The sequence below is a fragment of the Hevea brasiliensis genome, chromosome 4, assembly GCF_030052815.1.
Source record: "Hevea brasiliensis isolate MT/VB/25A 57/8 chromosome 4, ASM3005281v1, whole genome shotgun sequence".
Classification (NCBI taxonomy): domain Eukaryota; kingdom Viridiplantae; phylum Streptophyta; class Magnoliopsida; order Malpighiales; family Euphorbiaceae; genus Hevea; species Hevea brasiliensis.
The window spans coordinates 4,541,368-4,564,879 of NC_079496.1; the positions used below are offsets into that span (position 1 = coordinate 4,541,368).

Below are 23,512 nucleotides of genomic sequence, written 5' to 3' on the forward strand. Positions count from 1 at the left end.
AAATATTCCACTCAAATTTTATAAAACTCAAAATAATCCAATCTACCAGTGAAATCAACATGGGTGACTTCTCTAAAGAAACCCAAGTGGGCAGAATTGAGAGTCGATCGAGCCGTGAGGACGTCAGAGTTGGGGCTAGTGGTTGATCTCACAGTCTCCTCCATTGATAAGAATAGGAAGGGACGAAGAAGACGAGACGAAATGAGGAAGAAACAAAGAGAGGAGAATAAGCTGAGAAAGTAGAAGACAACATGACTGGGTGAGGAAAAATATTGAGAACGATGGTTATATGAATAGTGTTTTTATTTGATGGTAAAAAAATAATTAAAATTTTGTTATTTTTAAATAATATAAAATATACTTTAAATTTAGAAAAGGGACTATCAAGGATCACATTATTTATTATTATTATTATTATTATTTAAATTAAAATTTTATATTATAAATTGAATTTTACATATACTATCTATGCAATTTGCCCAATTTTTTGATATCATGCATGGGATCTTCATTTTATTATCTTTTCTTTTTATCATTATCTGTGATTCAAATCCTTAAACAAAAGCCCATAGGAGCTGACATCTCAGTCAGGTTTGTCTTCATGCCACCCTCCCTCTATAAAGCAGCCAACCAACCACACTCCAGTAAAAACGCCACTGCACAAAACAGAAACACACACACTCTCTCTCTCAAATGGAAAAACCCATGGCCGAGCCTTGGAGACCTGACATGGCCCTTTTCCGGCCACCGGAAACGCCCCGCGAGCCCATGGAGTTCCTCTCGCGTTCATGGAGTGTCTCAGCCTCGGAGGTCTCAAAAGCCCTTGCTCCGCCTCAAATGGTTCTCTCTAATACCATGAGTGGCAGTGCTGGCTGTGCTATACAGGAGGACATTGCTGGAGAGTTAGAGGAGAGTGCTACCGTTTCTGGGAACCCATTTTCTTTTGCTTCCTCTGAGACCTCTCAGATGGTCATGGAAAGAATCATGTCACAGTCGGTGAGTTATGTGAAACAGAGTGCCAAAGGATAAAGACAACTTGTGGGATTTATAATTTTTGGCTCTTGGCCTTAAAGTTCTAGCTTCTGCTTTGTTTTCTTCTCTCTCTTGTTATATAATTGACTGGTTTTGTCCTTTTTTAATTTGGTTTTGATGTTACAGTGTTTTGGCTCTTTTGGGTGTTGGTTTTGAATATTTTTGACAAAATTTGTTCTAATTTTACATTTGTTTTTCTCTAATCTTGAATTTAAAATAAACACAATAGAATCTTTTTGAAGAATTCAAACTGGTATGGAAACTTGAAGCGAGATTTGCAACATTTTATTTTCCGCCTGATGCTTCTCTTTTTCGAAGAAAGCAAGGCACTTCTATAAAACTACTCAATAATTTCTTCTCCATTTCAATACCAATTCACAATATCTCCACCTATGATTTCCTTAAAAATTCCTAAACCCCATCTTCTTTCGTGCCGTTTAATGCAGCAGGAGGTATCCCCACGAACTTCAGGCAGGCTTTCACACAGCAGTGGCCCTCTTAATGGTTCCTTAACGGACAGTCCTCCTGTCTCCCCGTCCGAGATCGACGACGTCAAGGTACACAAACACATGACTAGTACTACAAGTTTTCAAGAACTGTTACTGGGTTTGCAATAAGATTTGCCTGTTGTGTGCATCCATTGGTTTGTTTGTTTTTTTTTTTTTTTTTTTGGCTTTTTCAGAACAAGATTACTGAGCTACACTGGTATACTGGACCCAGTCATGCCCTAGAAGACATATCTCAGGCTTTCTCTATAACCAATGCTCCCCTTTAATAGCCTCCGAAGACAATAATTTTTTTTTTCCGTTTTTCTCCAATATACTTTTCTTTGGTCGAGAGAAATCTAGGTCAGTTGTGTTATTATATTTTATTTTTAGCCAAAATTCAGAGGACAGTGTTTGTTTGATTTGGGTGAATTATATAATTACTTATTTGACCTTTTGCTAGAGCTATTTTTAGTCCAAAGGGAGAGAAAATAGAAAATATCCATCTGAAATATGTTCTGGTCCTTTAATTCTGTCAAAAAACGGGTGTGCGGTAGCTCCCCTATCGAATTGGTTAAAAAAAATAACAGAGCTTTGCATTTATGGCTTATGCAACTTACCCATCAGAACACAATTAGCGCAACTCATCTCATCTGTTTTGGGATGATTAATTAATGATCAATTAATTATTGTTGTTAGCCATGATATTTGTTTTTTCGTTCTTCAATGGTTTTTCATGATGCATAAGAGAAACAAATCGGAAGCTTTACGTTCTAGAAATGGTAATTTGATGAGCCAATTCAATTGTTTTTCTGTGCAGTATTGCCGTCAAAATAACACCAACACCCAGTACCGAACGCCCTCGGCTACGCCTGGTGCCTCCATTAGTGCTGCTGGAGGAGGTGGTGGTGGCGGTGGTGGTAAGACGGTTGGTAGGTGGTTGAAGGATAGGAGGGAGAAGAAAAAGGAGGAGACGAGGGCCCACAATGCCCAGCTTCATGCTGCCATTTCTGTAGCTGGCGTCGCCGCAGCTGTTGCTGCCATCGCTGCTGCTACTGCTGCCTCTTCTGGGAACGGTAAGGATGAGCAAATGGCGAAGACTGATATGGCAGTGGCATCTGCTGCCACATTGGTTGCAGCCCAATGCGTTGAGGCCGCGGAGGCCATGGGGGCAGAGCGTGATCACCTAGCTTCTGTTGTCAGCTCTGCTGTAAATGTGCGGTCTCCGGGTGATATAATGACATTAACAGCTGCTGCAGCCACAGGTTCTTTATTTAATTATTCAATGTCAATTAATCCTATACCAAAGACATAGATTATATATGGCATTTATAGGATTTGATTTATGCATTTGTATTTAACAGATTATCTTTTATGTGATATGGTTGTTGCAGCTTTACGTGGGGCCGCAACATTGAAGGCAAGAGCACTAAAGGAGGTGTGGAACATAGCAGCAGTTATTCCTGTGGAGAAAGGATTAGGTGTTGGTGGTGGAAATGGTAGTAATGGTAGTTCTAATGGTAGTTTCAGTGGTGAACTTGTGCCTGAAGAGAATTTCCTAGGGATCTGCAGTAGGGAGTTGCTAGCCAGAGGCTGTGAGCTCCTCAAGCGCACTCGTAAAGGTGAATAATATTTCTGATTTACCGCAATTGATAAGTGTTTCATACTTTTGCCTTTTTAGGTTGTTTTTCTTGGAATGAAATGGGGATTAACTTGTTAAGCAAATTATCTTGATTACAAGTTTTAGCTTGTTGAATTTGCATTTCCACATCTAGATGCTTCACTAAAGTTTGCAATTTTCCTGGGTAGAAATCTTGGTCTGTTAGCTTCCTTTATTTATAGATTGTTGTAATTGCTTTTAGCAGATTAGATATATGTGGAGAAAAATAACACAATTTGGAAAAATTCTAATTTTGTTTTTGCTATAGGAGAGAATTTTGATTACCCTATCTGTGATTAATGCAGGTGATCTTCACTGGAAGATAGTTTCTGTTTATATCAACAAAATGAATCAGGTATAAGCATCTAATCCAAACCAATATTCTTAGTCCATTATTTATAGATATGAACAGAATGAATCAGGTATAAGAGTCTAATCCAAACCAATATTCTTAGTCCGTTATTTAGAGAGATGAAATCATGTTAATTATTTGGGAATGATGACTGTTATGAATGTGAATCGGATGAAGGAAAAAGGCATCAAGACAAAAGCTAAAGCTCTGATCATTATTATGAAATAAATGGATCTACTTTCTTTCTTTCTATGTTCTTCCCTAACCTCCTTTAACTTTTGAAACTTCTTTTGGTGCAGGTTATGTTGAAGATGAAGAGCAGACATGTTGCCGGGACCATAACAAAAAAGAAAAAGAGTAAATATCATTGCTTTTGTCTTTCTCTATTAATATGAAAAACAGAATTGGAGGGGTGGGTCTTATTCAATTTGGGGATTTGAGAAAGTTAAATGGCACTAAAGTCTAAAAGATCAAAAGGGATGGTCTTTAAATTCTTCTCTTTTTGAATTTACAGATGTGGTGTTGGAAGTGATCAAAGATATTCCCGCCTGGCCGGGACGCCACTTGCTTGAGGGTGGTGAGAATCGGCGATATTTCGCGTTGAAGACCGTGTTGCGGGGTGTTGTGGAGTTTGAATGTCTGAGCCAGAGGGAATATGAGATGTGGACTCAAGGTGTGTCAAGGCTTCTGGCCATCGCAGAAGAAAGAAACAATAGGCACAGAATTTAACTTTTATACAAAAGGGACGAAAGCTTGGCAAATGGGAATGGGAAAACTGGGATAATAGAAAATATATGGCCGTAGACCCTAGTGAACGTTGTGATGTTAATTATTAGATGGGCTATACTTTCGTATTTTGCTGTTTTGTAAAGGAGGAGAAATCAAAGATTTTAATTATTAGATATCCATGTAAGGAGTCTTCTTTCTTTTTTGCGTTTAAGTGGGAATATGTTAATTGTTTTTGTACTGGAAAAGTAAAAGTGTTATGAATCACAAGGAAGCAGAAGCCATGTGATGAAAGCATTTGTTTCTTTCAGTGAACAGGCAATGAAAGGAGTAACTTGGACTGGGGTGGTCAAAAAGGGAATGAAAGGAAGAGGAGCTCATTTTGATGATAGTAGATTATACAATTAAATACAAGAGAATGGCACTGTTCTTAGTTTTTATATATCTGTGGCCCTGGTTTTTCTCCCTCAACTTTGTTCTATGGCATTTGCTTTAAGGTACTTTGGAGTGGTGAACCCGTGGAGCCATGATTGTGTAGTTTTGTTATCTTCCACTTTCTCCATTTGTTTCGAGTTTTTGTAAATTATTAAGTAGGATAGGATAGGATAGGATCCTCAATGTCTGAGGAATGTAGGGAATTAATGTGATTTTAGAGACAGTCCGCAACTTCGACCAAATTTTCTTTTAGCCCTAAAATATTTTCTTTTTTTCATTCTTCTTTAAAAAAAAATTATTTGAACCAGAAAAAATGCAATAAGCTCTAACCTATAAACCAACATTCTGGACGAAGGATATCTACTCTTAGGTTTCGTTTGTCTTGAATTTTAATGTAAAAAGAAAATTTTTAAAAATTATTTTATTATTTTTATATTTTTTTAATAAAAAATTCTTTTTAACGAAAAATTCCTTTTAACGTTAACTTGTTTTAATAATAATAATAATAATAATAATAATAATAATAAATTCTTAATTCCTTTGCTTTATTATAAAAATGAGATTGTTTATTAAATTTTGCCATTATTAATATTTAAGTTTCATTTTTTTTTAAGAAATTATATAAAATAATTTGTATATGAAAAATATTTTTATAAAAATTATTTTTTAAAAAAAATATTTTTTTATTATTTAATTGTAATATTAAATTAGTGATATATATTTATATTATATATATAAATATTGTTTAATAAAATTATTAAAATTTAGAAAATAATTTATTTTTTTTAAAAAATAATATTTTTTATTAAAATAGATTAATTTTCCTTAAAAATTTTACGTTCACCTATTTTGTTGACCCACTTTAAATATTTTTGCCACTTTCCAACTGGCCTAGAATCGAAGTATCTCCACCTTCATGAACATCGCCGGATTCACCAATATCATTGCTACCCTTTGTTTCTTAGCCCTGTTAGTGCAAGACTCATAACTGAACCCTACTCTGCAAACCTCATCAAGCTCTTACACTCTCCCAAAACTCATCTTTCATTGATTCAGTGGTTGTTGCTAATTGTGAGAGCCTGATATTCTGCTTGAGAGAGCAAATGCTGGTCTTGGAACAGAGACCAACACCAACAGGCCTAGCAAAACATTTATATGAAAAAGAGAGCTAGTAACGAAAATTATCATTTGATACCAAATAAGCGCACAACTTCATTCTAAGAGAACATATGAAGTTAATGCAAGACTCCAGACTAAGCTTTTCGGCTTCACATCCAGTTAGAGCTAGTTTCAAGATCGCAAGACATAGCTGCATTGGCATGGGTCTATAGTGAGAAGCGGGTAATGTTACAAGACCCAATGTGGCCCACAGTATTGGCCCAATGGACTTTGTTAAAGAATGTGGCCATGAGAAGGACACATGATAGAACAACTTATCTTTCTGACCTGCACAAATTTATATGCATTGCTTTGTTTTTTTTTAGGGGAAAGGATAAGCTACTAAACTAGTTCCATCAGCCATGTCTTGCTCTTCTGGTACTGCTACTGCAACAGGTGTTTTTGAGATTGGGAAATACACAACAGTGCTTCAAAAAGTAGAATCAGAAACATGTTCCACAAAATCTTCACTTGCTGTTCCACCTCCAAAGCCACTCTTGATTGCCATGCCATGTGAAGCAGGAGAATTCCCAATTCTAATGTTCCTCCATGGTTACCTTCTCTATAACTCTTTCTATTCTCTCCTCATCCAACATGTTGCTTCTCATGGCTTCATTGTTATTGCTCCTCAGGTATCCTTCTCTGAATTCTTTTCCCCCCTTTATATGCAGATTTTTGCTTCTAATTGTATGTCTTTTCTTCAAGTAAAGTAATTATTTGATCGGTTTTTCTCCGTTTATTAATTTTCATTTTAGTATTCAATAATTGCCATTAAAGTACAGAAAGAAGTTCATAAAAATGATAATAATTACCAAATATCAGAGTCATGTATTTGTAGAGCAGCAATGATGCCACATGTTGATAATCTGAAGTAACTTAGTGCAAAAGGTAAAAAGAAATGTGGACTTTTCTAGTTTTCTGAAAGGGAAATTATGGACTCTCTATGGGGTTTTCATTATCAAGTGGACTCTTGACGTGATTGGTTCTGGAGATGCTTCTTTTTCATGCCTTATTTTCCTAGTTCTTTTGCTCTTAAAGCCCATAGGCCATTGGCGCCATACCACGTCCCCCTTCACACAGGAAAACAAAAACATGTATGTGTTTATCAGCTAAGAGAATATTATGGCAGAGCATAAATCACCAGACTAATGAATTTTAATTTAGTGGCACTAGAGTTATTTGCAGAGCTAACAAGTTTGAGTATTTGACTTGGACAGTTGTACACTGTGGCTGGGGCAGATTCAAGTGAGGAGATAAAATCCACAGCTGCAATAACAAACTGGTTATCCAAAGGGCTGCAAGAAGTGCTGCCACTCCATGTCCAACCAAAACTAAGCAAGATAGGACTTGCAGGCCATAGTCGAGGAGGAAAGACTGCTTTTGCACTAGCTCTACAGAAAGCAGCCTCCACGCTAAGATTTTCAGCAATAATAGGGGTAGACCCAGTTGATGGAATGGACAAAGGGAAACAAACACCTCCACCGGTACTCACCTATGTTCCTCATTCGTTTGATCTCGATATGGCAGCAATGGTAATTGGTTCTGGCTTAGGTGAAGTGAAAAGGAACCCTCTGTTCCCTCCTTGTGCACCCAAGGGTGTTAATCATGAGGACTTTTATAAGGAATGTCAAAAACCAGCTTGTTATTTTGTTGTGAAGGATTTTGGTCATCTAGATATGCTAGATGACGATACTAGAGGGATTAGAGGGAAAGCTACGTATTGTTTGTGCATGAATGGCAAGTCCAGGGAGCCTATGAGGAGGTTTGTTGGAGGTGTTGTGGTTGCATTTATGAAAGCCTATTTGGGAGGTGACAGCAGTGATTTAATGGCTATTAGAAATGGGCAGACTGGACCAGTGGAGCTTCAAACAGCTGAATTTCGGCTCTGAACTCTGAATTTGAATGATTTTAAGATTTGGATGTTGCATTTGTCAGTAATTAGATCAGGCTATGGTGTACTGGATAGCACAATCAATCATACATATATTCAAGTTATTTTAAAGGATAGAATTAGAAACAAATTTCTTCACTGGAGAGATTTGTGATTTGCTCTTTGTTCTACAAAAACTATGACGATTCTGTTTTTATTGTTTGTAATCATCATCTCTCAATTTAGAACAAAGAAAGAGTGCACTCTCTTTTTTTCCTTTTTTTTTTTTTAAGGAAAATGACATGAGCATTGTACCCATGACCTTCATCTACAATGTCACAATGCAACCTATGGGTCTAACTGACACTAGGACCTGAGCCAGCTTGAAACCTTCAAGGCCCGTAGTAAGCCTAACTATTCCTTAATTCAATCCTAAGGCCTATTTTAAGCCCAATTTCAAGAAAACAACCAGACAAAGTCCAGCCATAATATGTACCATACAACGGGGAGTTTTTGACTCATCCGACTTATAAGTACAATATATAATAATTTGGGGAGCTCAGCTCACCCTCCACATATTCATCATGTCATAAAATCAAATGGGAGCTCAGCTCCCTCATCCAATCAAATCACATGTACACATACATGCATTTAATATTCTTACAAATTTAACATAATATTATATTATAATCTCAAATTGATTAAAATACTAATAACACATGCGGAGTATAGAATTTAATAAAATTATACAAGCATAACAGATATTAATAGATTGCCTGCGAAGGAGAGAGACAGGTTAGAACTCAACAAGAAATCTCCTGTATCCTAGAAAAATAAGATTAACAGGAGTGAGCGTTCCACTCAGAGAGTAAAATACCGATTTTAACCATAATTTTTATAGCTATCTAAAACTAATACATCCTGCAAAGTGGAATGCAACACCATCAAAATTTTCATACAAATCTCATCATAACAGCAAAAAGATCATTTGGAGCACACACACACTCAATAATGTTCAAACAGAGCATTTGCCTTCCAAGGATGATACTAGATGGTACAATCATAGTCCTTCATAAATTCCATCAATCTCTTCTGCCTCAAGTTTAAATCCTTCTATTGAAAGATGTACTTCAAACTCTTGTGGTCAATGTATATCTTACATACTTCACCATACAGATAGTGTTTCTAGATCTTTAATGCAAAGACTATAGTCGTCATTTCCAAGTCGTGGGTGGGGTAGTTATGCTCATGCCTCTTTAGCTGCCTTAAAGTATAAGCCACTACTTTCCTATGTTGCATCAAAACACACTCTAAATCAACTCTGGAGGCATCACAGTACACAGTATATCCTTCACCACTCATCGGTAATGTCAACACAGGGGCTGTAGTTAGACATTCCTTAAGCTTCTGGAAGCTCTCTTCACAATCATCTGTCCAAATGAATGAAACATTCTTCCAAGTTAACTTAGTTAGGGGAGCTACTATCCTGGAAAAATTCTATACAAAACGCCTATAGTAGCCAGTTAGGCCCAGAAAACTCTGCACCTCAGTGACTGTTGTAGACCTAAACTAATCAGTTACCGCCTCAATTTTCTTGGGATCCACTTGAATGCCTTCACTCGAAACCACGTGTCTCAAGAATGAGATGTTTTCTAGCCAAAATTCACAGTTTGAAAATTTGGCATATAGCTGGTGCTCTCTCAAAGTCTGCAACACCATCCTCAAATGCCACACATGTTCTTCCTCGGTCCGAGAGTATACCAAAATGTCATCTATGAATACGATGACAAAACGGTTCAGGAACGGCCTGAACACCCTGTTCATCAAGTCCATGAAGGCCGCTAGTGCATTGGTGAGTCCAAACGACATCACCAGAAACTCATATTGACCATATCTAGTCCTGAATGCTGTTTTTGGTATATCCTCATTTATGATCCTCAACTGATGGTAGCCTGACCGTAGATCTATTTTGGAAAAGAATCTAGCCCCTTGGAGCTGATCAAACAGATCATCGATCTGAGGAAGTGGGTACTTGTTCTTCACAGTTACTTTGTTCAGCTGTCTATAATCAATACACAACCTTAAGGACCCATCTTTCTTTCTCACAAATAGAACAGGAGTGCCCCAAGGGAAGGTACTTGGACAGATAAAACTCTTGTCCGGAAGCTCTTGTAGTTGCTCCTTCAGTTCCTTCAATTCTGCTGGGGCCAACCTGTAAGGCGGCATTGATATGGGGTTTATACCCGGCACAATGTCAATGCAAAACTCTATTTCCCTTCCTAGTGGTAACCTTTGAAGCTCCTCAGGGAAGATATCCATAAATTCTCTGACAACAGGAACATTCTCAATGTCAACACCTTCTACAGATGTATCTTTCACTAATGCCAAATACCCCTAACACCCACGCCTCAACATCTTTCTAGCACTATTTACTAACACCAAGTTATATGGAACCACGCTCTGTCACCATTAAAGCTAAACTCTTCCACACCAGGTATATGAAAGTACACCCTTTTGTTCCTGCAGTTTAAAGTGGCATAATAAGTTGCCAGCCAATCCATTCTCAAAATTACATTGAAATCCATTACTGGTAGAGGAACCAAGTCTGCTGGGAGGATCCTTCCATCCACTACCACTGGGCCACCTAGAAAAACCATATCCACATCTATGTTATCACAAAGAGGGGTAGCTACAGACAAGGGGCATTCTAAAGTTGTAGGGTTCTTACCCAATCTTATGGTAAAAACGGGGGGAGACAAATAAGTGCGTAGTACCCGGATCTATCAAAACACGAGCCTCATAGGAATAGACTAGAAGAATACCTGCCACAACTAGATTGGAAGCCTGAGCATCCTAGTGGGTCAAGGTGAAAACCCGAGCCTAAACCCTACCTTGCATTACAGAACCCTGGAGTTGACTTTTACCTCCTGACCTGCCTCCAAATCCACGTCCTCCTTATCCTCGGCCCTGTTGGCCATTGAATTGACTGCCTGCCATGCTTGAAGCACAAGGATACAATTGACGAGGAACATTTGCAACAGAACCCTGTAACCCCATCTGTGGCTCGCTGAACATAGGACATTCTCTAGCAAAGTGAACCTGCTGGCCACATCGAAAGCATACTCCTGAACCCATCATACAAGGTCTTGAATGTCCTCTTCCACACTACATGCAGGGTGCCATGGAGGATCCTGAACCAGACCAAGAACTGCTATAACCCGAACTGTAACCACTGCTGGACCTGTACCTTGGTCTGAATCCTGGAGATCTATGTTTAAAACCACCATTTTTGTTGTTTCTACTTCTTCCTCTGTAATGACTTTGGCCTCTACTATCCGTGGCACCCATGTAGGGAACACCTGAAGAACCCTCTGCTCTATTTTTCTTTGCCCATTTACTGTCATCTCCTGTATAGCTGATTTCAATATGTTGAGCTCGATCAACTACTACATCGAAAGACTGATCAGACATCATGACCAGGTTTGCATACTTCCTGTCCAGCCCATTTAGGAACCTCTTTACCTTCACACTTTCTGTAGCCACTGCTGTGGGGCCATACCTTCTCAGTTCTAAAAATTTTGTAGTATATTCATCTACGGATCTGTAATTCTGCCTTAAGGCCTCAAAGGCCCACTGATTTTGGTCTCTGAAGCTTTTTGGCACAAACCTATTGACGAACAGTTCCACAAACTGGGTCTGAGATAATTCCTCAATACGATGTAGTACGTAGTCTGTCATCCACTGCCTTAGCACTGGCCTCAATACCTGCTGCATACACTCTACCAATCTCTTGTCAGTTAATTGCAGTTCCACCCTTGCCTGTTTGCAGGAGTCCAAAAACAGGTAAGCATCATTAGTTACATCATAGATACCAGAAACTAACTTTTTAAAATTAATTATTTGTTTGTAAGGTTCCCCTCTTGGTGCAGTGAGCTGCTGCTGTTGTGGATGGTAGACTATATATTATGCCATCGTATCGATGATTCTCTGTAATCCGGCTAGGATAACTGCCATTGGGTCCACAGGACCCTGGGCCACAAAAGACTGTTCCTGAACTGGTGGCGGCTGCTCTTCTACTTGAGCAGCTCTAGGTCTCCTGCCTTGCCTCCTCGGGGCAGGCACTTCATCCTGTGCCTACACCTCGTCTAGCATATCCCGTTCTGGTGCAGTGGCAGCCCTTCTATTTCTACGCATTTTCCTGAAATTCAGCAGTATTAGTCTACAAAATTCAAAATATTATGTTACATAGCTCTATAGACTCATATTTTCACACAATTATATGAAGCAAAAACTAGAAGCAAAGATGACAATGCAAGGACGAATGTAGACCTTATTCTCCGCATGTGACTTCTATTAGGCTCTCCCCAAAACTTTAGACATATATTCCCTATGAATCTAGAGCCTAAGCTCTGATACCACATTTGTCGCGACCCAATCTATGGGTCGGACGGGCACTAGGACCTGGGCCAGTCTAAAGCCCCCGAGGCCCGTAGTAAGCTTAACTATTCCTTAACCCAATTATAAGGCCCATTTTAAGCCCAATTTCAAGAAAACAACCGGACAGAGTCAGGCCATAACATGGACCATATAACGGGGAGTTTTTGACTCACCTGACCTATAAGCACAATATATAATAATTTGGGGAGCTTAGCTCACCCTCCACATATTCATCATATTATAAAATCAAATAGGAGTTCAGCTCCCTCATCCAATCCAATCACACGCACACATACATGCATTTAATGTTCTTACAAATTTAACATAATATTCTATTACGATCCCAAATTGATTAAAATACTCCTAACATATGCAAAGTCTAGAATTTAGTAAAATTATACAAGCATAACATATATTAATAGATTGCTTGCGAAGGAGAGAGGCAGGTTAGAACTTAACAAGAAATCTCATGTATCCTGGAAAAATAAGGTGAACAGGAGTGAGTGTTCAACTCAGAGAGTAAAATATTGATTTTAACCATAATTTCTATAACTATCTAAAGCTAATGCATCCGGAAGAGTGGAATGTAACACCGTCAAAATTTTCATACAAATCACATCATAACAGCAAAAAGGTAATTTGGAGCACTGGTACACCCAATAATGTTCAAACAATACATATATGGGAGCTGATCCCCTATACAGCTCTCTTAATCCAACCTCTGCTAGCGAGTGTCTCTCAAGCCGGACTTTCGGTTGATAAACCAAATGCAGGGGCCAGCAAGATCATCTCGAGCCGTGCCTACCCTGACTTATCCATAAAAGGATCGGGTCCCAGCGAGTCAAGCTCCACCTGCATCTACTCGTCTTGTCCATAACTAATACCACACACCATACGCACGCCAACACACGCACACTGCTCCAAATGAACATAAAATAACATCCATAAACATTTCATCAACCAAAGATGTAACATAAAATGTGCCTAGTATTTAACTACATAAATATATTTATAGATGATGAATGGGCATACCTTGAATATATAATAATATTGAAATTATAATTAAAATCAATATTCTACTCACAGACTTGAACCGAGGTCACTGCAATGGCTGGGCGGAGGAGGAAGGCTGTCCCGGCTCACCTGACAAATTTCATTGCAATTATTTAATATATTTGACTCGATACAATTTTAAAAAGGACTAAAGACACCATAAGTCGTGCCGAAAATTCAGCAGAGTCTCCCCTATACCTAGAACCTACCCAACCTGCAAAAAGGCTCAAAATGCACTTCTATATCCACAAGTCACACATCCACAACTCAATCACATCACATGGCCTCTTCTGGGCATCCAAACAGTCAACCACTATAATTTGAAAAATTACCATTTAGTCCCTACAACTAATTCTTTTGAAAAAAACTACCCAAATGAGCTCTAAAAGTTCTAAAATTTTGCCCCACGGTCCTTAGCAATATTATTAAACTAATGCAAAAGGAATTATAATTTTCTAACCTACCATGAATATTTTATAGTTTTTTAATCGAAATCAGGCCTAGATAATTAAGAAAAATGAGGGTTCAGGTTTACCTGTGCCAATTCCGACCCTTGAGAGATGTATGAAAATGGTGGGGTAGCTAAAAATCTAGACCCGATTCTAAAGCTTTCCTGGTAGCCTGTCTGCCTGGCCCAAAATTAAAAACCTGAGCAACTGTCGAATTTCCTCTAAACGAGCGTACCTACGCGAAGCCCACAACACGGGGTTAGTATATAATTTTTACGAAATTTATTAAGCTTATTTAATACTCGAAAAAATACTGCGAAGTTTCATGGGACTCACAGGAAAATGGTGTTGAAAAATTTTAAAATGGGTATTGCTGCGAAGCTCTCGTCGAGGAGAGCACTCTGATACTTTTGGATTTTTCGTGGGGTTCACAGTTTGCAAGAAATCTAACCTAAAGGTCGAAATGGGCTAAAACTTCCCGGACAAAAATTAGACAAACTGCTTGATGGATTTTTGTATTCTTGGTATCTATGAAAAGTTCTCGAGGTGTAAATGGGCTTTGGGACAAGACCCGGTCCAATCGGTGGCCAAATTTTGGCCAGAAAGACGAAATGGTGCGTTGCGCACGTAAGGGTCTTTGGGGCAATTTTCCAGCGGCCTGGAGTGTTGGCTAGCTGTGGAGAGAGTCTGTGCAGGCGCACCGACGAGCTGGGGAGGGAGAGGCAGCAGTGGAGTGGCAAGGGGAGGAGAGAGGAGAGAGAAAATGGAGAGGGAAGAGAGGGAATCGGGATGCGCGGGGAAGAAGAGGAGAAAAGGGAGAGGGCCAATCCGATTTGATTGGTCCGACCCGATTCGGTTCAATTCAATCGGTCCGATTCAAGCTACTCGAAATTGAATTTTTACTCTATATTAAGACAAAAAATGAGGCCCAAAAATTCCGAAAAAATTTCAAAAAACTCAAAAAAATATGTAGAGTGTAAATATATTTTTAGTTTTGCCACGTGATTTTTAAATTAATTTTTAAAAATTATCTAAGTTTCACATTTTCAGAAAATCAAACACGATTTCTAAAATTTGAAAAATTTTAAATAATTTTTCAAAATTTAAATAAAATAAAATATTAATATTTACCCATAAAATAATTAATTTAAAAATTAAGGGTGTTGCATACAATTTACTTGCACATATACCATTTGAGCCCAATCCTAATTTATTAAGAAAATTTATTATGAACCTAAGAAAACGTTTAGTAACTCATCTCCTTTGCTTTCAGTTGTGCTCTCAGAACGGTTCGAAGATAGCTTCTTGAATAGCAGTTTGATGGCAAAATAATTATCGTCAATGTCATACACGTCTATCTAACATTTGGTGATCTTTGGAAATACCTTTTCATTTCTCTTGCTCTTTCAAGAACCATAAGGGAAAAACCAAACGAAATCGATGCATTTCCACCCACTTGAAATGGTCCCAAGACAATGCTTCCAGAGAAAATGAATTAGTTCAACCTCCAATTAGTTCTGGAGTTCTTTAGATAGATTGTCTTTGTAATCACCCTAAAGCATATACCAGATGATAAGATTGAGCCTTATAGTCACAATTTCAACACGTAATAGGCACAATATGAAATCGTACCCATATGCTTTAGAATGATACAACATCCAGATATACATATGCTTTATATTAGTTTTACATTGTAGTTTTATTGCTGGAGTCCCAACTGAACTGCAATATGCATATATAAAAGACTGACCTAAATCATCCCATAAATTAGAGAGCTGTAGTACCAAATAGCCATATAGATGTTGCATCACAATTCATTGGCAAGCACTGTAGAACCTTAATGAGCTTCAAGTGCTAATCCAACCTTCTCATTCAAACTCTTTATGTACTCCTTTCTTGCAGGATGGTCTTCCTGTGGGCGGTTAAAGGGTGTCCACACTGGCTCTCCCACAAATAACCTCATCAACTGCACATTATTACCCACACAAAGAATTTTATCAGTTGACAGTCAGTAACATTCAATTCATTAATTAATCACTTCATAGTACTATGTCTTCATATTACCTTAACATAGTTACTAGTGTCAAGAGTGAAACGGTGGTAGATTCCTGCTGGCAGAATAATAAGATCACCTGCCTTGATCCAGATTCGGATCCAACGATCATCCTTGTCTCGAACATCAAAATATCCACTCCCCTGTAAGCAGTAGCGTATCTCCTCATCAGCATGAATGTGCTCTGTATAGAAGTTCTTCAGCTTCTCTTCATAGTTAGCAACTTTCTCTGGGCACAAATCAAGTAAGTCCTGGAAGTATAGCAATGATAAGATTATTTTTATGCTTGTGTGAATCAGATGGAATTATGCAAAGCATTGTTTGACTGCATTCTAGAACATGAAACGAAATGAAAACGATAAGACAAGCAAACAAGCCATCTTGAATTTTGAACAATGCCATAGCGGCATAACAAAAGTTTATAAATAGTTAATTTTCAATAATCATAAAGAAAGAGATACGCCCCTTGGTGAACAAGTAGCAGAGCTCAGTTTGTCGTCTTCGTTAACCTATAATCTTGGTTAACATTTAAGGGTCTACATAAAACTGGCAGGCTATTCTCTCCTTACTCTTTAAAATTGATAAAACAAAATCAAGGAAGCTTTCATTCGCTATTAGTATAATGTAACAATGACAACAGAATCAAGGAAACTAATCAGAAACAAAGTCCCAGAAGAAACAACGAAATACCATGTAATTGTATCCCCTTGCTTCCCTGATCTTCTTCAATTCTTCACCGTCCTCGTAGTCCTCTGGATTCAAGTGCCAATACAGCACTCCCAATTCTGTAAAATTACCAGTTTATTAGAAATCCTAATAAACATAAAATGGACAAAAAAAAAAGCGCAAGCAAAAAGACGAAAACCAAAGAGAGAGAGATTAGACCAGCCAAGTGATCCAAGGAAACGAACTCCTGTGGGTTGCGGTGATGTGGGAGCCTTTGGTCTTCACTGCTTTCGTCCATGAACCATGCCTGCAACAGAGCACGACCTCCAATTAATATCCCAGCCAGAAGATTACTGGAGCATATACTTAATCCGACGAGGAAAAAGAACTCACGTCAATAGCCATGGGTGAGATTGAAATGGAATCCTCACTGCTTCGCGCGGGAGTCAAGACTCTGCTAAGACCGTTGCTTTAGAGGAGAAGAGAGACAAATGTAGATTCCCGATTTCTCGGTGACTTACAGTTGCGTGCCACGTGTTCAATCCTTTTCCCTCTTGCTATTTGTGGTGCTATTGCTTGGCCTAAATAATATCGCGTTTGGCATTTACCGGTGATGAGGGACGCAAGTGATTCAATCGTTTTTCTTGGCAAGATTTTTTTTTTTTTGCTTTTTAATAATAATAATAATAGTTCTTCAATTACAAATATTGAATTTGGAATTGTCACAGATCCGTGGTCCAACTAAGAAGCTTTAAATTCTGCTTCCCCAGTTATCAAAAAGCTTTAGCAAACAACCATGAGAAATCAAAACTCGTCAGTAATATGGGCAGGTACTGTTAATCGGTTCTATGCTCAAACAAGGCGTGATATGGAAAAGATCAATGTGTTAAAACTCTAGCAAATGGTTCATGGAAAAATCTAAAGGAGTAGAGGCGCAGATTACCATCGTCAAAAAAACACATCAAGTCCCTTATGTATCTGCGATAGATGGCAGTCTAGCGATCAGTTAACAGCGTATGCTCACCAACATGATTATCACTAATCACTTCAAGGTTTCAGGTACAGGACAGTAGCGAGCAATGCTAGTAATCATCCAGGGAAGAATAAAAAACTGGTTACAACTAGGACAAAATGCAACAAGAACGTTGGGTGGTAGCTTCCATCGAAATTTACATTATGTAAAGAGCATAGCTGCTCAAGGCTGCATATTTCAACTAAAGGTTACATTACAATCAGAAACAAGGAATTTCTCAGGATCATGATTCTATTACAAAATTGATCAACTGCGAGTGAAATCCCTTGCTAACAAGTAATTCTCTCATAGTGATCTTTTGAAATGGGAAGGGGCCAGGGAAAAAAATAAAAATAAAAACTGCCTTTATCAAGTAAGAGCTCAGATCATGTAAGATGCAGACATGCTGAAGATTGTTGGGTTGGTTTCCTCTTTGACAATGGTGATTCCGTAGAGGGCACTCTACACAGTTCCAGGCACCATACATCACAAATACCATTTCAACAATCTTGGACATCTGCAGAGCACCAATAATAGATAAACCATCTTCACATGCACTCATTATAACAACCCAATTTGCAATGACCCGTTCATTAAGAATCAATACATTCCCCAGAAGCTGCAGTGCTGCACTAGAATTACCTTATACCAAACCAATGAGCTTTCGCTCAGTGGTATTAAAGCCGTCTACAGGACAATGAAATCTTGAGTTTGAGACCACCAACGGAGTCAAACGAACAAAAAAAATGAATTACCTCACACCTATATATTACTTATATCACAAATTAGAACATTAGAATTACCCATTTTCAAATGGTTAACTATGTCATGCTCAGCAGCATACCAAAAATTCTACCCAAACATGGCATGGTTACAACCAAAAGTCATGGTTTGAGTGGCATATAACTACAATACAGAAAAAATGTATTGTTCTTTTATTGAAATTACATCTTTACTGGCATTCTTCAGAATTCCAGCAAACAAATGAGATTGGACAGCCCATATATCAAATGTTTGGTATCAACAGTTCAATAATGAGCACTAAAGCAATGAGTAGCATAAATGTCGTGCATATTTCAGGTCATAAAACACGCAATGGAAAAGAATTCTGGGGTCTACCTTCATTAAGATCAACAGAAAAACCAGCAATCTTTGACTGATCCTCAGCTGAGCTACATAAGGTAGGTGGCACTCCAGGCTGGGGCGGGGAGCTTGTGCTGCTCCTGGTTGATTGTCCATTTGCGTACTGCATCTTCACATGATGGTTCAAATACACCTCCAAACTAGAAGAAGTAGGTCCTGTATTTTTCCTGCCCTTAAATCTTCCCCTATCAGTGATATATGCGGTAAAAGTGGAGAAAAACACAAAGGTTAATAGCTTTCCAGTCACTATAATACATGAAACGCTAATCTGTCACTGAAAGTACCTATCTTTTTTCTTCTCGAGATATCTCTGCAATAACACTTTTCGGTTTGCTTGACCCTCTACATCTTTCAAAGAGTAAACAGTGTTAAAAGGATGTGCAAACAACTGACAATCTTGACATTGTCCTTTCAGTAGCTAAAGTAAGATTCTGCTCAGGGCACTTTTCACTGCTGAATCACAAGTAAATTGTATGCATGATAAATGTACTGGAAAAGTAATCTCTTGCTCAAACATGTAGAAGCAGAGTAGCTGTGGCACGGGCGTGTGGCAAAAAGAGTGCCAGTAAAAGAAAAAGGTTATTTTATTTTGAAAACGTGAAGCAGGAGAGAGAATTGATGATGATGAAATAGTGCTAATCGCAATAGTTCTTGAGAAGATAGTTGCAGTTGCACCTATTACTGTTGGTGTTAGGTGCTGATGTAAATAGTGCTAATCCCAGTGCATGCAAAGAAGAGGATGACAGTAAATTAAGCACGAATTGAAAGGGATTGACGGTTGAATCAAACACTTTCATACAAAAAAGGATATTGGCACTGACAATGCTAACATGGATGCACTGTTGGTGGGGGCAATGGCTTGTAATTCATTGGCAGCAATACAAGTGCAGTGAATAGCACTTTACAATACAAATAAATTGTCTCCATGAAAATGCCGCCCTTCATCTTGTTATGCCAATATCAAACAATAAAAAAAACAAGTAAAATTGCTTGATTCCAATGATTTGTTCAATTAAAATTGCTCAATACCAATGATTTGTTCAATCACATTGCTAGGGGATGATATAGTTTTCAGCAAGATGAGGCCAATGTAATGCAGAATAAGTGTGAGAACAATACTTTCATTTAAAGTTTTCTTTTTACTTAATATTCTATTGAATTTAATAATAGGAAAATCCTCTTTCTTCTTTTTGAAGATATAAGGTAAAAAGAAAAAAAATTCAAAGTGTCTTTCTTGTTTTCACCTGTGAAATATTCTGGTTTTTTTAATAAAAAGGAAGAAAATATAACCAAAAAATGGCAAAAGGGAATTATAAGAAAGATGGAGAGAAAAAATAAAGTAGAAAATAATAAAATGTAGGATACTATAGCACTTTAATGTACATAGAAAGTAGAAAAATAGGTAAAAATATTAAAATTTAAAAATCTCATAAACAAGATCCAAAAATACAATTTGTTCCATAGAATGAGAGAAGTATGAGGATATACACTCGAACTACTATTTTGGTCATATTTCTCTTTATCGAGAAATCGAAAAGCCTCCTCAAATGATATCTAATCATACGGATCTAAGAGTAACAACGCTCAGAACAAAAGCCCAGTATCCAGCCTATCCTATAAGCCATATCTAGAGAGAAACCCATCTGATCAAATGTCTTAAGTCTTTAAGCATTAAGATATTTAGGAACTTAAAGCACCAATATTTCTTAGTATTTGTCAAAATAAGTACATTATTGAAATGTGAATATTCCCAGCCACAACAGTTCTAAAATTTCAACAAAGATACTCATCCTGATCAAAGAGAACTATGACAATGTTTTCCAACATGTAGAAAAATCTACAGAACAAGAAGCTAAGGGAGAGTCTTTACCAGGATCATGAGATATGCTAGCTTTCTCCCTACACAGATGAGAATATTCTATCTTCTCTCTAAAGTCAATGCATAGACCATTTACTTCAGTATCACTATATGAAAGCAATTTCTTACGAGCTTATGTTTATTTTTGAATTAGTTAATACTAGATCTCATATGAGTTCACTCCTTTTGTCACTCTAGCCAAATGGTTCATTTATGTACAGCTTTTGAATTGAAGATCTCGAGAAGTAATTTATAATGTTTTGAAACTTTGGAATATCATCACATTTCCTTGTAACAACAGTAATCACTGATTTTAAAATTTCATTTTCTTGTGTTAAGGAAATATGCTGCTGTATGTTTCCATTTACAAAACACATCTCTAGGTTGAGCCACATCCATCGTAGCTCAAGTAATTCTCAGAAACACAATCTCAGTGCCCAAAATTACAAGGTTTAAAGGGCAAATGGTAAATGCTTCCATATTAAAATTCTACCTGTTTGATTGGCCTGAGAGATTGCAGCATTAGGAGGAATAAAACCATGTTTATCACTTTGGGTCTGAAAATGACATGGAAATGAAAATGCAGGTCTACGAATTGGATCATCCATAGGTGACTGAATTCGACTTGCTGCAAGATGCATGATTGCCTGGGCCTGCAAATCCATATTTTGGACGCATTGGAAGGCCAACATGCTATCAGAGTTATCTTGAGGTATCCATTCAAAGGGAAAGCTTCATTACCTTATCAGGTGGGATTCCATCATACACGTTCACCTTTCCACAATAGAAAATTGTCATTTGCCCAACCGATCCATCTGTTGCATCAAGACTTCTGTGGCCAAATTTTCAAATACTTAAATAAAAGAGTTGCAGAGGAGATAATGACAGCTAGTAACCACATATTGGATGGCAAAAAGCCCAGTTTCAATCAAGTGTGCTAGTTGCATTGATGCATTAACTGAAGTCTCAAACCATCTACCAACAAATCAACTAGAAAAATGTGCTGTCTAAACAGGACTGCATATATAATCAGAAACAAAATAATGCATGTTTGAACCAACATGTTTCAAAGTTATACTGTTCATAAACTGTCTCAGCCCATTACTAGGTGTTCTCCATGCTGACCACCATTCTTTCCAACACCCACCTTCTTCCCTTTCTTCATTTCCAGCATCAGGTGAAACTCTTCCTTTTTTATTCAGAATAAATAGAGGAACTTATGGAATAACAAGTTCAAATCATTTAGGCCGGACACCTCAAGTTTAAGGCCACAAAGTAAAAAAATCTGGCATCATCTCTAAAACATATCCTAATGAAAAAACCCACCTTACAATCAGATCGTAGGATTCAATAAGATGCATGCAAGACAATTTAACCAAAGAATACCGAATCAGCTAGTCCCTAAATTTAGAGAAGACTCCTACTCTTGTCCTCATCAAAATTCAGAGCTAACAATGCATTTAGTAGAAGGTTAAAAAATAAGGGTTAGCCATTACCCTTATGAGTTTTAACCTTTAAGAGGAAATTATTATCCTATGCCCCTAGGTTAAAATTTATCCCTCTAAGGAAAAATAAATATTAACGAGGTGAAAATTTATTCAAACAAGTTAATGAGGTTAAAAGTTAACAATCACCCAATCTCATACCAAACAGCTCCTAAGACTTACGTTTCACAAAACTACTGATACCAAAGTCACTGTTTATACAGCCTGCAGCAAAACCCACAAAGCAATATCATCCTTACAAGTCAAACCTAACCCAGAATTGGATAACCATTCTGAGAGTATGAATTTGCACCTAAAGAAGAGCATTAAATTCAGCAGCCATATTGCAGGGTCCATCTACATCAATCGATGGAAATCAGTTAATCACTGATATAAGTTGATTAACGAATCCGATTAACATTATCGGGAAAATTAATAAAAAAATAGAGTCAAAATTGAAAAGTACAGATTGACCTGGAAGCAAAGGCTTTATTATCGGCCTCTTCAGGTTGGCAATCCAACGGCCCTGGAGTAGATTTCGGGGAATCATTTTGCCGGCACGGAGCAGTATCATCTACAGACCCCGAAACTGCGTTGTTATTTATATCACTGGGTTCCTTCATTGAATCAACCGAATTTGAAGTCGCCTACAGATAAATTAGAATGGTTTATATACGTAATCTAAACCAAAAAAAAGACAGTAACAGTTCACTGTTAGTAGAGAGAGTTGGGATTGACCGGTGGTTTGGAAACTAAGATTTTCCGCAGAGCACCGGCGCCGGAGTCTTCACTAGTTTCGAGAAGAGCTTTGAGGGAGATTACTTGCTGGATCGCTTGTGATTTGTTCCAGGAAGGTCTCCGCATTCCTGTACGAACATTCTCACAAACCCGGAGAAAAAAGAGACACGTGTCAGCTTCCTCTAAATTTACAGGCACCGGAAAATATGGCGAAACGCAGGGACAAATATGGAAAAGAAAATGGAGGAAAAAGAAAGAAATAAATAAAGAAAAATGGAAAAAAGAAAGAACAACTAGAAAGGAAGGACCTTTTTCTTTGAGGTATTTGCGGCAATCTTCGCGTGTGAGCTGGGAAATGTCGTCTTCTGTGAGCTGAGTTAGGGGTTTGTCAAGTATCGACCGGAATGACCTGACGCCCGCATCCATGCCGCCAGAGAGAGTAGAGATTCGCCGGAGGTCGAGCGAACGGCAGGAGGCTGTTGTGATTTCGTGGAGCAGTGGAAGGGGGTGAAAAAGTGGGGAAAAGGCAGAGACGGGAGGGGCAGGGGAGTAAGTGAGAGTGTGGGCGATGCCGATGCGTTGAGCTTTTTTTTTTTTTTTTTTTTAAGCCTGGGGAATAGAGGGAGCATTTTGAAGACGGGGATGCACCCTAGGCTGCCACGTAGATGGAAGTCAAGATTACTGGTGGATTAATAGTTGTTTTTACTTAGAGTAATGGAGTTGTTAAAAAGGTTACATATTGCATTTATGCCACCAAACACCTGACGCTGTAGTAATTTTTATCCTGCGAAACTGCCCACCATTTTCAAGATTACATAGCCTTACTTTATCTTTGACGTATTACTCATTTAAGGGATACATTTTCGAGTTTTCACCCATTCAACTTTTTTATAAAATAAAA

At 38.0% G+C, this 23,512-nt stretch overlaps 4 protein-coding genes across 6 annotated transcripts; 2 read left to right on the top strand and 2 right to left on the bottom strand.

Moving 5' to 3' along the window:
- The first annotated feature begins 541 nt into the window (after positions 1–541).
- On the top strand, positions 542–4,697 carry LOC110673279 (VAN3-binding protein). Of its 2 annotated transcripts, none has more exons than XM_058145106.1 (7): positions 542–996; positions 1,482–1,589; positions 2,338–2,782; positions 2,912–3,139; positions 3,483–3,532; positions 3,829–3,886; positions 4,044–4,697. In XM_058145106.1, exons 1-7 carry the CDS (start codon positions 694–696, stop codon positions 4,256–4,258), a joined length of 1,407 nt encoding a protein of 468 aa, XP_058001089.1. In that variant the 5' UTR covers positions 542–693; the 3' UTR covers positions 4,259–4,697. The 2 variants fall into 2 exon arrangements, with proteins under 2 accessions (XP_058001089.1, XP_021692050.2); XM_021836358.2 differs by having other exon boundaries at positions 547–996; positions 1,479–1,589.
- A 1,417-nt stretch (positions 4,698–6,114) lies between these two features.
- LOC110673201 (chlorophyllase-2) lies at positions 6,115–7,994 on the top strand. The gene is made up of 2 exons (XM_021836258.2): positions 6,115–6,480; positions 7,066–7,994. Exons 1-2 carry the CDS (start codon positions 6,211–6,213, stop codon positions 7,735–7,737), a joined length of 942 nt encoding a protein of 313 aa, XP_021691950.1. The 5' UTR covers positions 6,115–6,210; the 3' UTR covers positions 7,738–7,994.
- A 7,260-nt stretch (positions 7,995–15,254) lies between these two features.
- On the bottom strand, positions 15,255–16,872 carry LOC110673232 (acireductone dioxygenase 1). Its single transcript, XM_021836299.2, has 5 exons — positions 16,770–16,872; positions 16,596–16,683; positions 16,401–16,495; positions 15,722–15,961; positions 15,255–15,623 (listed from the first exon to the last, which is right to left on the bottom strand). The coding sequence occupies exons 1-5, from the start codon at positions 16,779–16,781 to the stop codon at positions 15,495–15,497; spliced, it is 564 nt and encodes a 187-aa protein (XP_021691991.1). The 5' UTR covers positions 16,782–16,872; the 3' UTR covers positions 15,255–15,494.
- Positions 16,873–17,508: 636 nt separating this feature from the next.
- LOC110673231 (protein TIFY 4B) lies at positions 17,509–23,223 on the bottom strand. Of its 2 annotated transcripts, none has more exons than XM_058145108.1 (8): positions 22,920–23,223; positions 22,612–22,739; positions 22,348–22,520; positions 21,131–21,218; positions 20,883–21,042; positions 18,816–18,879; positions 18,508–18,716; positions 17,509–17,905 (listed from the first exon to the last, which is right to left on the bottom strand). In XM_058145108.1, exons 1-8 carry the CDS (start codon positions 23,035–23,037, stop codon positions 17,889–17,891), a joined length of 957 nt encoding a protein of 318 aa, XP_058001091.1. In that variant the 5' UTR covers positions 23,038–23,223; the 3' UTR covers positions 17,509–17,888. The 2 variants fall into 2 exon arrangements, with proteins under 2 accessions (XP_058001091.1, XP_058001090.1); XM_058145107.1 differs by having other exon boundaries at positions 21,131–21,221; positions 22,920–23,222.
- Positions 23,224–23,512: the final 289 nt, after the last annotated feature.

What these genes read in the sequence shown, in the direction of transcription:
- LOC110673232 (XM_021836299.2), bottom strand. An exon ending in TTCCTTGGATCACTTGGCTG is followed by an intron (nt 16,496 to 16,595) that starts GTCTAATCTCTC and finishes GTAATTTTACAG; the next exon opens with AATTGGGAGTGCTGTATTGG. An exon ending in CAAGGGGATACAATTACATG is followed by an intron (nt 15,962 to 16,400) that starts GTATTTCGTTGT and finishes CTATACTTCCAG; the next exon opens with GACTTACTTGATTTGTGCCC.
- LOC110673231 (XM_058145107.1), bottom strand. Translation starts at nt 23,037, where the DNA reads ATGGATGCGGGCGTCAGGTCATTCCGGTCGATACTTGACAAACCCCTA. An exon ending in TCTTAGTTTCCAAACCACCG is followed by an intron (nt 22,521 to 22,611) that starts GTCAATCCCAAC and finishes ATTTATCTGTAG; the next exon opens with GCGACTTCAAATTCGGTTGA. An exon ending in ATGGAATCCCACCTGATAAG is followed by an intron (nt 21,043 to 21,130) that starts GTAATGAAGCTT and finishes ATGGATTTGCAG; the next exon opens with GCCCAGGCAATCATGCATCT.
- LOC110673279 (XM_021836358.2), top strand. Translation starts at nt 694, where the DNA reads ATGGAAAAACCCATGGCCGAGCCTTGGAGACCTGACATGGCCCTTTTC. An exon ending in ATATCAACAAAATGAATCAG is followed by an intron (nt 3,533 to 3,828) that starts GTATAAGCATCT and finishes CTTTTGGTGCAG; the next exon opens with GTTATGTTGAAGATGAAGAG. An exon ending in CATAACAAAAAAGAAAAAGA is followed by an intron (nt 3,887 to 4,043) that starts GTAAATATCATT and finishes TTGAATTTACAG; the next exon opens with ATGTGGTGTTGGAAGTGATC.
- LOC110673201 (XM_021836258.2), top strand. Translation starts at nt 6,211, where the DNA reads ATGTCTTGCTCTTCTGGTACTGCTACTGCAACAGGTGTTTTTGAGATT. An exon ending in TCATTGTTATTGCTCCTCAG is followed by an intron (nt 6,481 to 7,065) that starts GTATCCTTCTCT and finishes TGACTTGGACAG; the next exon opens with TTGTACACTGTGGCTGGGGC.